Source organism: Phytophthora infestans, genomic scaffold, assembly GCF_000142945.1.
Source record: "Phytophthora infestans T30-4 supercont1.89 genomic scaffold, whole genome shotgun sequence".
Classification (NCBI taxonomy): Eukaryota; Oomycota; class Peronosporomycetes; order Peronosporales; family Peronosporaceae; genus Phytophthora; species Phytophthora infestans.
This window is the reverse complement of record NW_003303670.1, coordinates 99,565-112,320: the sequence shown is the minus strand read 5'-3', so window position 1 is coordinate 112,320 and position 12,756 is coordinate 99,565. Positions and strand designations below refer to the sequence as shown.

Genomic DNA, 12,756 nt, shown 5'->3' with positions numbered 1-12,756 from the left:
GCTTGTGGCGGAAGAACTCTATGCTTCTTTGGCCCCACTACCCCCAAATAGCACAGATGTGTGTCAGCCGCTAACGGTGGGGGTAATGGGACCATTAAAAGCAAAAATATTGAGCCGTTGTGGTAGACGCACTGGTGGAGCCGCTAAGGAAAATCACATCCGTGCTACAAAGTATACTATTGCTGCTTGGGAAAAGCTAGAAAAGAAAACGATAATTCGTAGCTTCGGAAAAGGCTATCCCGAGGTATCCGGAAGTAACCGTCTTTAATATAATCCATGTTTTTCATTCACATGTTTTTTCTGTGCTGTTTTTGTTTTCAGAGCGCGTTATTAACCTATCAAATGAAGCGTCGGATTTTGTGTGGGGCTCTGTGGTTTTTCTTTTACTATAATTGGATGATATTCAGTGGTGTCGGATTTCTCCATGTTGTCTGTACTAGGGCCGAAGCAGGCACGGGACTTGTCCGGACCGATGGTCATCTCAGCTACGACGATCCTGCGAGGCTAAATCTAATCCCGTCGTGACTCCATACGTAGGTTTGCTCCAATCGATGATTCCATTACGAATCCGTACCCACTGTCTCTCTAGATGGTGATCTTGATTACTTCAAAATGAGAACGAATGCCTGTCGGGCGAAGTAGACGTTGGTCATACCCAGAACCAATATTCCCTCTGTAACGGCGATCGTCCGAGGCCAAATTTAACCCCTGGGACGACTACTGGTCACTTGCGTAGCACAATGCAAATTCGAGTCTGATTCATAGCTAAGCCTGTGCCTGCCTGGATTTCTTCCTTCTATGTCTTATACCTACTAAATCCCCTACCAGGTTCGTCTGCATGCCCTTTCTCTCCTTGGTACATCACCCCAGCTGTATCAGCATCCGATCCACCGGATTCATGGCGTAATCATAGTGAAGCTGCCATATTATGGGTACACTGTCCCGGATCCAAGCCACTTCAATCCACCGTACTGCAAGTGTACACTCATCATGGATCTGATTACTCTAATCATTCATCACCACATTACGCGTGTCTGTAGTCTCTATCGGCTCACGAAAGTTCGAGATCCATTGGCCCCACCAACCCTATGCCACAGATAGTCACTCTGTGTGAGATCCCCCATCCGTTGGATCCTGACTTGGGAGGGTGGTAGTTGGAACATCTAGAGGTAGGTTTGACCTCTTCATCCGTCATCAATGCCAGGTCCCCCTTCGGATGGCGTCTACGCTCCTTCCTCCTTAGGATCCCCACTCTATCCACCCGTACATGGTGGATCCCATATCCCCTAGGCGTATTCGGGCGAGGGTGGATCCGAGCCTCCACTTGGTGGATCTCAGTTATACTGCCATCAACCGTGTTCCTCCTGTCATTCTTCTTTCTCTTAGCCACTGTTATCCTCCCGATCCATCATCTGGTATCTCTTATTCCAGATTCACACAGTCAATGTATTTAGAATACGGCTCCAGGTACTTCATTCATGGACTGCCAATCAACGGTTTCGTCCCACTTCACCTACGCCATCTAGAGATTCATTGTGATAGTTGCGATCTTAGATTTGCTTCACACCGATCTAATCCACTTCAAGCAGTCCAGATCCACTCTAGCTACCGGGTGCCGTCACTAATCCGTGATAATGACTCCTCGTTGGATACCATCTCTCATTTCTGAGAAAGCACTTCACCACAACCGCTTGAATGGGATGTGTACCAGGCGTGCATGCACTACTGCTCACGGGTCCTTACGAGTTGTCGCAACATGACACACTTCGTCCCCCACTGTCTTCAGCTTGTAGACGTTTCCACAGCGCTTGGCCTCCATGGCCGTTGTATCGCCATAGCAGAAAATACATTTGCTCTTGCTGAACTGCGCGACGACATCCTTCTCGGCCCGATTGGACACTGAGATGAGGCTTCCTTCAGCTTCTGGGATGTACAGGACATCTGACAATGTGACGGACGTTCCATCCATCAGCTTTAACCCGACGGTGCCTGTTGCAGCTGCGTCGATCTTCGTGCCATCCTCATTCGTGACACGTATTGGCGTCTTCAGGTCCATCATGGGCACGAACGTGTCCTGGACGCTGGTCATGTGCGAACTGGCATCTGAGTCGACGAGCCATTCCGATTTGGCCATCGCACCCGCAGTCGTGAATCCGAAGTCTGAGACTTGAGCTTCCGCCACATGACCACGTCCTTCGTCGGCTTTCTTATTCCGGCGCTCAAGCGCCTTGTGCTCTGGCTTCTTGCAGTAGAAGCGCTTGCCACCTAAGCGACGCTTGTTTCCGAAGTATTTTCTCTTCGTTGCAAAACTCCCTCTCCTGAACCGATGACGATTTATCCGAAGCTTCAACACCAGAGAGTGTTTGGATCGCATAAGCGAGTGTCACGTTGGGAGTGTTCTCCAAAACAGTCGCGATCATACGGTACTTCTCGGTTAGACTTCCGAGTAGCAGCACGAGCTGCCGAGACTCGTCCAGGGATTCACCGATTGACTCCATCTGGAGTACCAGCTCCTTGGACTTGTCCACATGGACAGCGATCTTCGTACCGGGCTCCATCTTGACGCTGTCTAGCTTCATCGTACCGATGAGCCGGTTCCTAAGCGTCTTCCGGTTGAAGTGCACCTCGAGCTGGGTTCACGCGTCAGCGGCAGTCAGCGCTACACGGATGTAGACTTGGTACGTGGGACTCACGTCTCCAGAGATAACATCAAGGGTCTTCAAATCGTTGGTCTTCCTTTTGGCCTTGGAGCGATCACTCACTTGATCGATCTCGGCCTTGGTGATCTGCGGGGGCAGCTCAATCCGGGCGAGCTTAATCCGCATGCTTACGCCTAGTGGAAGTAGCTGTTTTTTACGAGCTTGTCGATACTGTCAACGTAGCTTGGGCTCATAGCCAATTTAGAGTAGAAGACGATGCGAACGAGGCTTGTAGTCGATGTACGTCGATAAATGGAAATTTGAAAGTGAGATAGGTTGAGTTAGAAGTCTTAGTATCTCTTTCTGCCTCATACATGCAGTCCCTAGTAGATATGGTTTTGGATAATACGAGTAAAAATGTCTAAAAGTATCTAAAATGTTTTAAACAGTTTTGAAGTGTCTGAAATGTTTAAGATTTTCTAACGCCAGTGCAAGCAGAAGCGAAGCACTTTCAGAGCACAGTGTCGAGCAAACAATCCTCCCTGCTCGCAGTCGGAGTGCGTGCCACGACCAATGACACCGGCCAACACAGCCGACCCCAACCCCCCCCCCCAGCAGGCCACCACCCCGTTGCCATCACAACAAGATACGCCACGATCTTCGAAGCTAGAAAGCAAGCGCGTTCCGATAGTCCTCAGGCGGACACTGAGACGATCGCCTCGATATACTCCCTATCGTGCGGGAGGTCCTTACTTAAGCCCGTCTGAGCCAACACCACGGTCTTCTGTAGCAACAGAGCAGATGGCTTCTCGCCCCAGCCCCTTGCATCAACACCATCGCGACCTTCCCACTTTCCAGACCCGCCGAGACGATCCCAAGCATCTCCACTTAAGACACGACGCCCATTGAGCGAGAGAATGGAAAGAAACGCAGGCGCTTTAAATACTGTGGTGCCCTAAAGAAGAATGGGAAGCCCAGTGGTAACCTGTTAAACCATCTGAAGAAGCTAACCAGTGTCCGAATATCCCTAGAGATGTACTGGCGTCTCTAAGGACTCCTGAAGTGACTCAACCAGCTCCGGCATCTGTCACAACACCATCACCCACAACAAGCGAGCTGACACAAGATGCCTTCGAAATCGTACTCGCGAAAGGTTTTTTGTGTGTGCATTACCATTTATTCTTGTTGAGGCGCCAACTTTTCGGCAAGGTTTTGGTAGTCCCAACAATGAAACTTATCTCTCGACACAAGCTCAGTGGAGTTCGCTTGAAACGCGTTCGAGATCAGATCGGGCGGGACCACGTTATCAAATTAATCAATGAGTATGCCCACATCTCACGCGTCACCGATGGATGGAGGGATTTTAACAGTTGCAGTATTATTAGTTTTCTGGTAGTTGCGCCTGGGATGACGTCCGTCTTTTGGTCGTCATGGTCCACACGATCTAAGCAGCATACGACACAGTACCTTGCCGGAGCGATCGGGAAATATATTACGTAGAAAGAGCGGGCCACAAGTGGAAGGGTCGTCGCAGTCGTAGCTGAAAATGCCCCAAACATGAAACGTGCGTCAGGTCGCATTCATACCAGTCGGCCGTGTGTCGTAACCGGGGGATGATCGGCTCAGGTACTTAATCTACTGATGCTGGATATGTATAAGTTACCTGTCATTCGAGCAATTCAGTCGCGGGTGGCTGCCCTAACACGATTTGTAAAGGACCACCTAGCACTTCTTGCCGGATTAAAGCTGCTACAACATTAAATTCGCGAAACGGGCCTTATTATAGTGCACGAATCTTCGTGCTGCCAGTTCCTACACGCTGGTATTTGGTGTAGGCATGCTTGAGAAGTGTGTGAAATAGTCAGGAAATACTCGAAACAATATTTTTGAGTCCTGACTATGATGTCGCGATCTCCTTCTCTTGTCGGGGTCGTGTATCTTATAAAAGACGACGTAGGAACTTAGACGTAATAAATGAGTAAAATGTACTTGTTTCTTATTTCTTTTTCTTGAGCACTTCTCGTATAAGAAGGAAATGAACGACTAAGAGCTCCCTCATCAGCTCTCCAACTTACCAAAGTACCTCCTACCAGCTCTAGTACTTCTAGTCGTAGATTGTGAACAGCACCAGCGCTCCACTGTCTGAACCTTTTCATTCCATTTTAGACCAAGGACGAGGTAGCTGGCGACGGAGAACGGGACTGATCGGGCCTGACATTCTTCGTACGCCGCTCGCTAAATTGCCGCAGGCAGTCGTCCAGAATAGCAAGACCTTCTTATAGCCGAAGACCGTGACAATGAGCAATACTGGATCCCATTATTGCTGCTTTACGAAAGCTCGAAGCAGATGGCGTGTTTGTTTCGGGGGATTAAGTGGCTCAGATGGCTTCGCTACCATTCAGCATACGGCGTCACATCACCGGAGAAAGAAGAAGAACAACCGGAAGTGAATGATCCAAATAATTTACGAGTAAGACATCAATCTGTTTCTCAAGAAGATATTGGGATTTTGAGTGATGCTGCCGAGCGTGTAGTCACTACATATTCTGCTGAAACTGAATACCAAACTACATCACCAGACGAGGAGAGACTGTCTGCTGGACACTAGTAAAAGAATGTAGCCACTCTTCCTTTAAGGGAGCTCCAAATTTACTTCCGCCAAAAGATCAAGAAAGGTTGGAGCTATGTCCACACAAATGTCATGGGTATTGGTTTCATGCTCGATCCAGCAATGGATCTCGACGACTTTGAAGGTTGCGATGATGACAACGTAGATGAGCAAGTCCGCGAAATGGCGAAGCAGTGTGGCTTACGCACACCCACCACCGGAGTACCAAAGCTAACAGCCGAAGCTCTTAAGTTCAAGAGTGTGAAGCGGCGTGGTGGAGACATGCTGCGAGAGCCGTATTCGATGTCAAGACCGCGGGACTACTGGAGCGCAACGAGTGACACAGAATTTTTGTTGCTAAAGAAAAAAGCAGAAGTTGTCTTCGCAATTCCTACGTCGCCAGCGGCCAGCGAGCGAGCATGGAGTGTATTTAAACATATACACTCCAAGAGACGATGCAGACTCTCGGTTGATAAGGTCGAAATGCTGGCCTACATCTACATCAACCACGGCACCATTAGCAAAGATAAGGTAGATCTTGCGCGTCATCGATCGCGACCCGATAGTGTAATTAAATAAATAGATATATCCCATCAAAGTGTGGAGTGATTATTTGTGAATCGTTGTATAGATTTTGATACTGAACGTTGTTCTATCGAAATACCTGGTGATGGCAAATTGCGGGCGGGTGACCACCATTGCATGCGGCGGAAACTACAACAGGCAGGTGCACTTCATTTAGTTGAATTTCTCGATTGACCGCAGATCTCTGCTATTCTTCTGCCGATATATATCTCAACATTCATATAAATAGCGCTGCCACGCCCCACCGTCGTCCGCATCATCGCATCCGGGCCTGACTGGAATCTCAAATTAGCCTTGTTTAGCGATCATTCGTGCTGAGTTTAGTAAACGGTACCCAAGAAAATCGCGTGTACCCCAGCGTATTGCCGCGCTACTTGACCATATCCTGCACAGCCAACCACGACAGATCCACCTGATTCTTCCACTCGACCGATCTATACTCTCCGCCACCAGAACGGTGGCATCGACAGTGTTGAAGCCACCACCACCTTCTCGATGATGGTGGTCATCTATGCCATCGTTGCGCACACCGTCGTGTTCACAGCTCTAATGTTGGGCAGTATCAAGATAATTATCTTGATATTCTTGCTATTCGCCACCCGTTAGAAAATGACAGCACTGCGTAGGAATAATATGACTCTGGGAAGGAACGATATTACTTTCGAGTGCTTTTTTTAGGAAATCGAGTGCACCGTTAGTTTTTTGTTCAAAAGGTGGGAAACCGAGTGTCCCTTGTTCAACTTGAGGGAACGACCGAGTGCACTGCTGAGGTTAAGGCTTGAGCACGGAAGAAGATGCGTCAAGGTTCTGCCTTCATTAGTTCAGACGTAGCTAATGTAAGCTACATGTTGCAGCAACGATAAGCAGGCGTTCGTCCTACCGCGAAACGTTGCGGGGGACAACGCAAAATCGCTAGAGCACTCTTCATTGATGCACCCGACTGCCGCACGTTTTCGATTCCATCCCTGGAAAAGAAGTTGATGAAGAAACCTCACTATCCTTATGGCTGGCAGATAGCAAAGGATTTTGCCGTTGTCGTCAACGGAGAAGAGGAAGACATCAGCATGATTGGCACAATTCAAGCCTACTCAAGTCGGGGTGGTAGATATAGATGGCTTGTCGACTTCGAGAAGGCAAGCAAGTCTTCCTAGAGTGCCAGGAATTGGTGCAGCTGATCGTAGAATCAAGACGTACTGGCCTCGATGTTACGAAGAGTGCTGCCGCCCACGCAAGCACACACGAATCGCATCCCCGCTGTGTCGACCGTGACGCCGACGACGATCAGGACTTGGACAGCTAAGACGATCAGGAGTGACAGTTGGCATTGAGCATGTGAGCGTAGGACTGGACTAGCGGAGCTCAGCGTACCTTGTGTAGGAAGTGAACCAGGATCCAAGACTCATTCATGTTTTCTTCTCACAAATAAGGTATTTTTCTCCTCTTACATCCTGGTGAGCTCTGCATCCGGCCCCAAGGACAGTGTAGTAAATTCAAACAAGCATGGACCGGACAAGACAAGTATAGAGCCGACGATATCGCCATGTGTTATCTGCACTCGGCATTCCGCCATTTCGTGGCAAAAATGTCTGCACTCGAAAACCCCTCAACGTGCACTCGAATACCATCCGCGCCCCTCTGGGAATTGATACCATTCTCTCGTCTAATCACTGGCTTGAGCTCGCTAAGACCTTAGCGCGGCACCATCGGTATTCTAGCATGATGCTCGGCTACACCTTATCTGTGTACTTAGTCAGTGGAGTCAAAGCCAGTAAGAGACAACTCCTGAGTAACTCATTGCTCATCGTGAACGCTGAGTACTTCTCTATAATCAGCGAAGCTCCGAGCAGAATGACGGGCGAATCGTTCATCCAACTCTCTTTCTCTCCCTTGATGCTTTTCAAGGTCGTGACGACCTTACAGGTTGCGCTGACATTGGCACCTGTCAGTATTGTTTGGCTATTCTCCACGCTGGTCCCACACCTAATCAATTAAGTAGGCGGCATGCTCGCGTCCAGATGAGGCCGCTGTGAGTGTGCTAATACCTTCAGCTTCATGCACTTCCGCTTGAACGCACGCTGCTGTGCTCTTATCGCCGAGGTGCCAACGTCGTCAATGTCGAAGCTGCTACCGGTAAAATGCAGGATAGTATGCACGCCTGTGAGGAATACAAACTGTATTCTATCTGATATTTTGAGAGTTATTTGAGTTTTGGACGATATTTTGGACGTTTTCCCAAAGTGTTTTAGACAGTATTAAGCTAATCCAAAACCATCCCTAGTCCCTAGTGCCCTCCTTCCATCGTCGCTAAGTCCGCGTATACAGATTGTATACTCGGACGGACATACCTATGTGGGACGGACACGCTTGGGTGAGACGGACACACCTGTATACAATGTACCCGCCACATGTCACGATTGTCCTTCCGTAGCAATTGTAGTTGCGACCGATCACACTTCAGGATATCAAATGATCTGTCAATCAGGTTGCACTATTCCTGTCACTTCAGCTGTAGCACGCATTCGGTACGCGCAGGTGTGTGTCAAGCAGTATGCATCTAGACGAGTAGACAGCGAAGTGCAACTATAACGGTTTTGTGGAAAAACTCTGTAAAGTTCATTAATTAGAAGGTATAGCTGAGAAGCACACCTACGACACGTTTTTGATGACATTTTAAGGTTATATAAAATAGGTAGCCGTACTGTAACGGGGTACGTAGCCTCAAGTGTACCCCTAGTTACATGAAGTGTGACATGTCACACTTCGTGATATCTGGTACATGGTACCAGGGTCGTCCGAGGCCAACCATTGGCTGATGACATAGATTTTCTAAAGGTGACTTATATTTTGTATATTTAACTCAAGCTTAGCCTATCTATAAATATATTTAGTTACAACTTACCTTAAATTGGTCTCTTCGCTCCCTTAGGCAAAAAGGGACCTGTGAACTGCCGTTCACTGAGAGTTTGTATAATCTCGGAAGCCAACTTCCTCTAGCGCAAGGTGCTGTGTGACCCTGTCACACTTGGTAGCACTCCTAGTCAATCCACGCCACCGCGGGTAGACTACCTGAACCTCTCCGAAGTTCGTTGCTATGGATAGGAACGACTTCTCCCATCTGAACGACTCACAGTTCGAGTCGGTTCGGAAGATGGCTGGCATCTTGGGGATGAAGGCCCTGCAGAGCCTGCTGGCGTCAACACCGGCCGAGCAGCTCGAGCGCGTCAATGCGTTTGACGCTTACGAGCAGGGGCTCATCGCACATGTACGGGAAAACCTGCAGGCTCCGGCGGCGGAAACTAACCTTCCACACCCGAAGTCAATACGACTGAAGGTGAAGCCGTGTGAAGGGAAAGAAGGAGAGAGCCTTCACTTCGGGTTCCGAGAAGTAGAGCTCGCGATGGACGCGGCTCTGATCTTGACCGAGAGTCGGTCCAAGCTCGCGTCCGCGGCTGCCCTAGCAGTTAAGCACCCTTGAAGCGGCGATTCAAGTGGCTCTTCAGGAAGAGTACAGCCATCGCCAGGCGCGTACGCCGGCCTCAGCGTGGCCTGTGAGTTCCTTGTCGGCTCCCGGTCGAACAAGCCCCAACGGACCAGTTCCCATGGAACTCGGGTCCGCCGAACAGCGTGACATCCGCTGCTTCGGCTGTGGGAAGATGAGCCACTTCAAGCGCGACTGTTCCGCGGAAAGACTCCGCAGACGGTCCTTCCCCAAGCCCGTCCTCAAGGGTCGCTGGCAGAAGCCAGGATCCCGGGGACAGGGGAACGCAGGGAACCAGTAGGGGCGGGGCGCCCTACTGGGGAAGAACTAAGTCTTCGTGATGGGTGCGCGGGTGGCGCGTACCACGGGGACTTAGCCCCTGAGAGTCTTCGCACTCTCGAATCGGCGAAGAGCAGCGGCGGGTTGCTCGTAGTACACGGATGTGTACGGGGAAACGATCATCCCTTAGGAATCTTGATTGACTCTGGGGCGTCGAAGAATTTCGCACGCCGCCAGACGGCTGTTCGTAACAGCAACAAGTTGTCCGATGCTTTGAGAGAAAGCAAGGGCAACGGGACGGTGTCAGTGCGACTGGCCGACGGGAAGGTCGTCACTGTCCCCAACGTCCAAGTGGATCTGGCCGTCCAGCTCGAAGACTTCGACAGCCCACAACAGTTTACTGTTTTCGACATGGAGCCCTACGATTTGATCCTGAGCATGCCCTGGCTCGAGAAGCACGAGCCCCAGAACGACTTGCGAGGCAACGCAATCGGTGCCTGCCGCCCTGCGAAGTCCGACAGAGCATTGGTGAGTCAAGTTCCCACCTCTGCCAGGTCCCGGGGCGCACGCAAGGGCTGCCAGAGTACCGAAGCATCCAGCAGACGCTTGGGAGTTGTCAACGTATATGACGACTACAACGACGCTTCGATGGTGGTGGCACTAGGAGGCGCTGGTCAAGTGGGTAACTAAGGTCCACAAGTAGGTAACATAATTCCGCAGACAGCTGCGGTTGTCACGATCACTGGTAATAGCGTGTACAAGGTGAGTAACAGAGCTCCACACACGGTCGCCCAGACCTGAACTGAAGAGAAAGCCGTCGGACATGCTTCCTGCGTTGGTAACACAGTACCACATGAGCTCACCCAAAGCATAACTGAAGAGGAAGACGCGGGGTGCGCTTCCTGTGTGGGTGACACAGTACCACACAAGGCCTCGAGTGCCTCGGATGTCGGAACCACGACATCCCCGGACGCGGGTAACAAAGTTCCACGTCACGGTCGCCGTCGGCGATGACGTCGCTTCAAGCGACTCGGAGTCCAGGGCCCGGTCTCCTCCGACAAGGCCGGTGGAAGAGTGTTATCACATCTTCGATGGCGAGACCGGGTTACCCGCCAAGGCATCTGGTGTCCACCTGGAACATTTTCCAGAGGTTGCAGAGATACTGAACCTCGCGGAAATGGCGTTCGAGTCTTTCCTGACCAGCCTCAGGTATGGGGAGGTTGCCGAGATGGTGCTCATAAGACCTGAGGCCACTCAGGAGGAGTTGAATTCCTCCTCTGTCTTGGACGAGGACGTCCTGGAAGAGCTGAGCTAGTAGCGTCAGACGCGCTTGGGTTCTGAGATTCTTAAGAACCCCCAGGATCCGGTTCCTTTGATGACGGAGTATGCGGACGTGGTGAACAAACACCCACCGACCCAACTCCCACCGGATCGAGGCGTACGGCATGAGATCGATCTCGTGTCTTACACAAAGTATTGTGTCACGAGACAATGGCCTCTTCCTCGCGAACAGTGCGAGGTCATCGATGCCTTCTTTGCTGCGAAAGCAAAAGCAGGCATTGTGCGGTAGTTAAAGGATCCGCACTCGACGCCAACGTTCTGCGTTCGGAAGCCGAGCGGGAAGTGGCGTCTAGTTTATGCTTATAACAAGCTGAACAACGCGACGGTACCGGCCCAGACACCAATCCCACGAAAGAATGTGTTGTTGAACAACATGGCCGAAAGCGTACTGTACAGTGCGCTGGATTTGGTAGACGGATACTACCAAATCCTGATGCGCAAGAACGACATCCCGCTCACCGCGGTAAGCACTCCAAGCGGCATGCTTTGGGAGTGGCTCGTTATGCCGCAGGGCTTGTCTAACGCCCCGGCGACGTTCGATCGCCTGGTGACGCAATTGTTCCGCCCTTTGCGTACCTTCGTACAGACGTACTTCGACGACATATTCGTCCATAGCCGTGCCGAGGGAGGCAAGACGGCCATGGAGGTGCATCTAGGACACCTCCGTCGAGTGCTAGACGTAATGCGAGCGAAGAAGCTCTACGCCAACATCGACAAGTGCGTTTTCGCGTCACCAGGGATTAAAGTTCTCGGTTGCTTCGTAAGCAACGTGGGCGTTCGGGCTGACCCAGACAAGGTCAAGGCCATAGCAGCATGGCCGACGCCCCGATCCCAGAAAGATCTTCGAAAGTGGTTGGGCTTGGACAACTACCTTCACAAGTACAGCGCTGGGTACGCGGGCTTCGCTAAGCCCTTGTCGAGCCTCCTTCAGAAGGACGTCGACTGGCGCTGGGACCAACAGCACCAGGATGCCTTTGGCAGCATCAAGGCCAGTCTCCAAGAGGCTCCTGTCCTGGCCTGCTGAACGAGACGAGGCCGCTCAGCGTCGCCTGCGATGTCTCCGACTATGTCATCGGTTGTGCATTGCTGCAGCCTGACACGGCTCGACGCGAACGCGTCATCTCGTTCCAGTCCAGACAGCGCAAAGCTGCCGAACTGAACTACCCTGTTCACGCCAAGGAGCTCTTGCCAATGAAGTATGCCCTTGTGAAGTTTCGTGTTCACCTTCTGGGCTCTAGGCCCTTTGTAATCTACACAGACCACGCGAGGACGGCGACTAACTTGCCTCACCTCTCCTAAAGGATGGCGAGGTGGCTGTCCTTCTTCGCGGAATACAACTTCCGCGTCGAATACAAGCCGGGCAAGCTCAACGTGCTTGCGGACGCCCTCTCTCGGCGTCCTGACTATGAGCTGGTCCACATCACGCGGGTGACAACGGATCTATATGATCGGATACGCATGGCGTATCGGAGGGATGAGGCTGTCACACCTATCGTCAAGTTCCTTATGGCAGGAACGAGCGCGAAGTCCGACTGGCTCTCGTCGCGACAGCGCTCACGGCTCCACCGATATGAGTTGAAGGATGGACTCCTCTATTACCGGGTGGAGCCCACTGATCCTCCACGGGTAGTCGTACCCAACGAAGAGGATCTGAAGTTCGACATCCTCGCGGAGGCGAATGTGTGGTGTTGGAAATCCCACGTGAACTCTAGCTACAGATGTAGTTAGGATGTTCCCACAACAATACGTCTACTAGGATAGTAAACGATCGTTCGGGCGGACCTGAAGACCCCAGTTCTGCCCTGCACCGGGACAAACTGGACGTT

General features: G+C 51.1%; 1 protein-coding gene across 1 annotated transcript; it reads left to right on the top strand.

Moving 5' to 3' along the window:
- Positions 1-5,340: 5,340 nt before the first annotated feature.
- On the top strand, positions 5,341-5,826 carry PITG_19296 (uncharacterized protein; the record flags this gene model as incomplete). The annotated part of the gene is made up of 3 exons (XM_002997042.1): positions 5,341-5,409; positions 5,479-5,521; positions 5,618-5,826. The coding sequence occupies 3 exons, from the start codon at positions 5,341-5,343 to the stop codon at positions 5,824-5,826; spliced, it is 321 nt and encodes a 106-aa protein (XP_002997088.1).
- Positions 5,827-12,756: the final 6,930 nt, after the last annotated feature.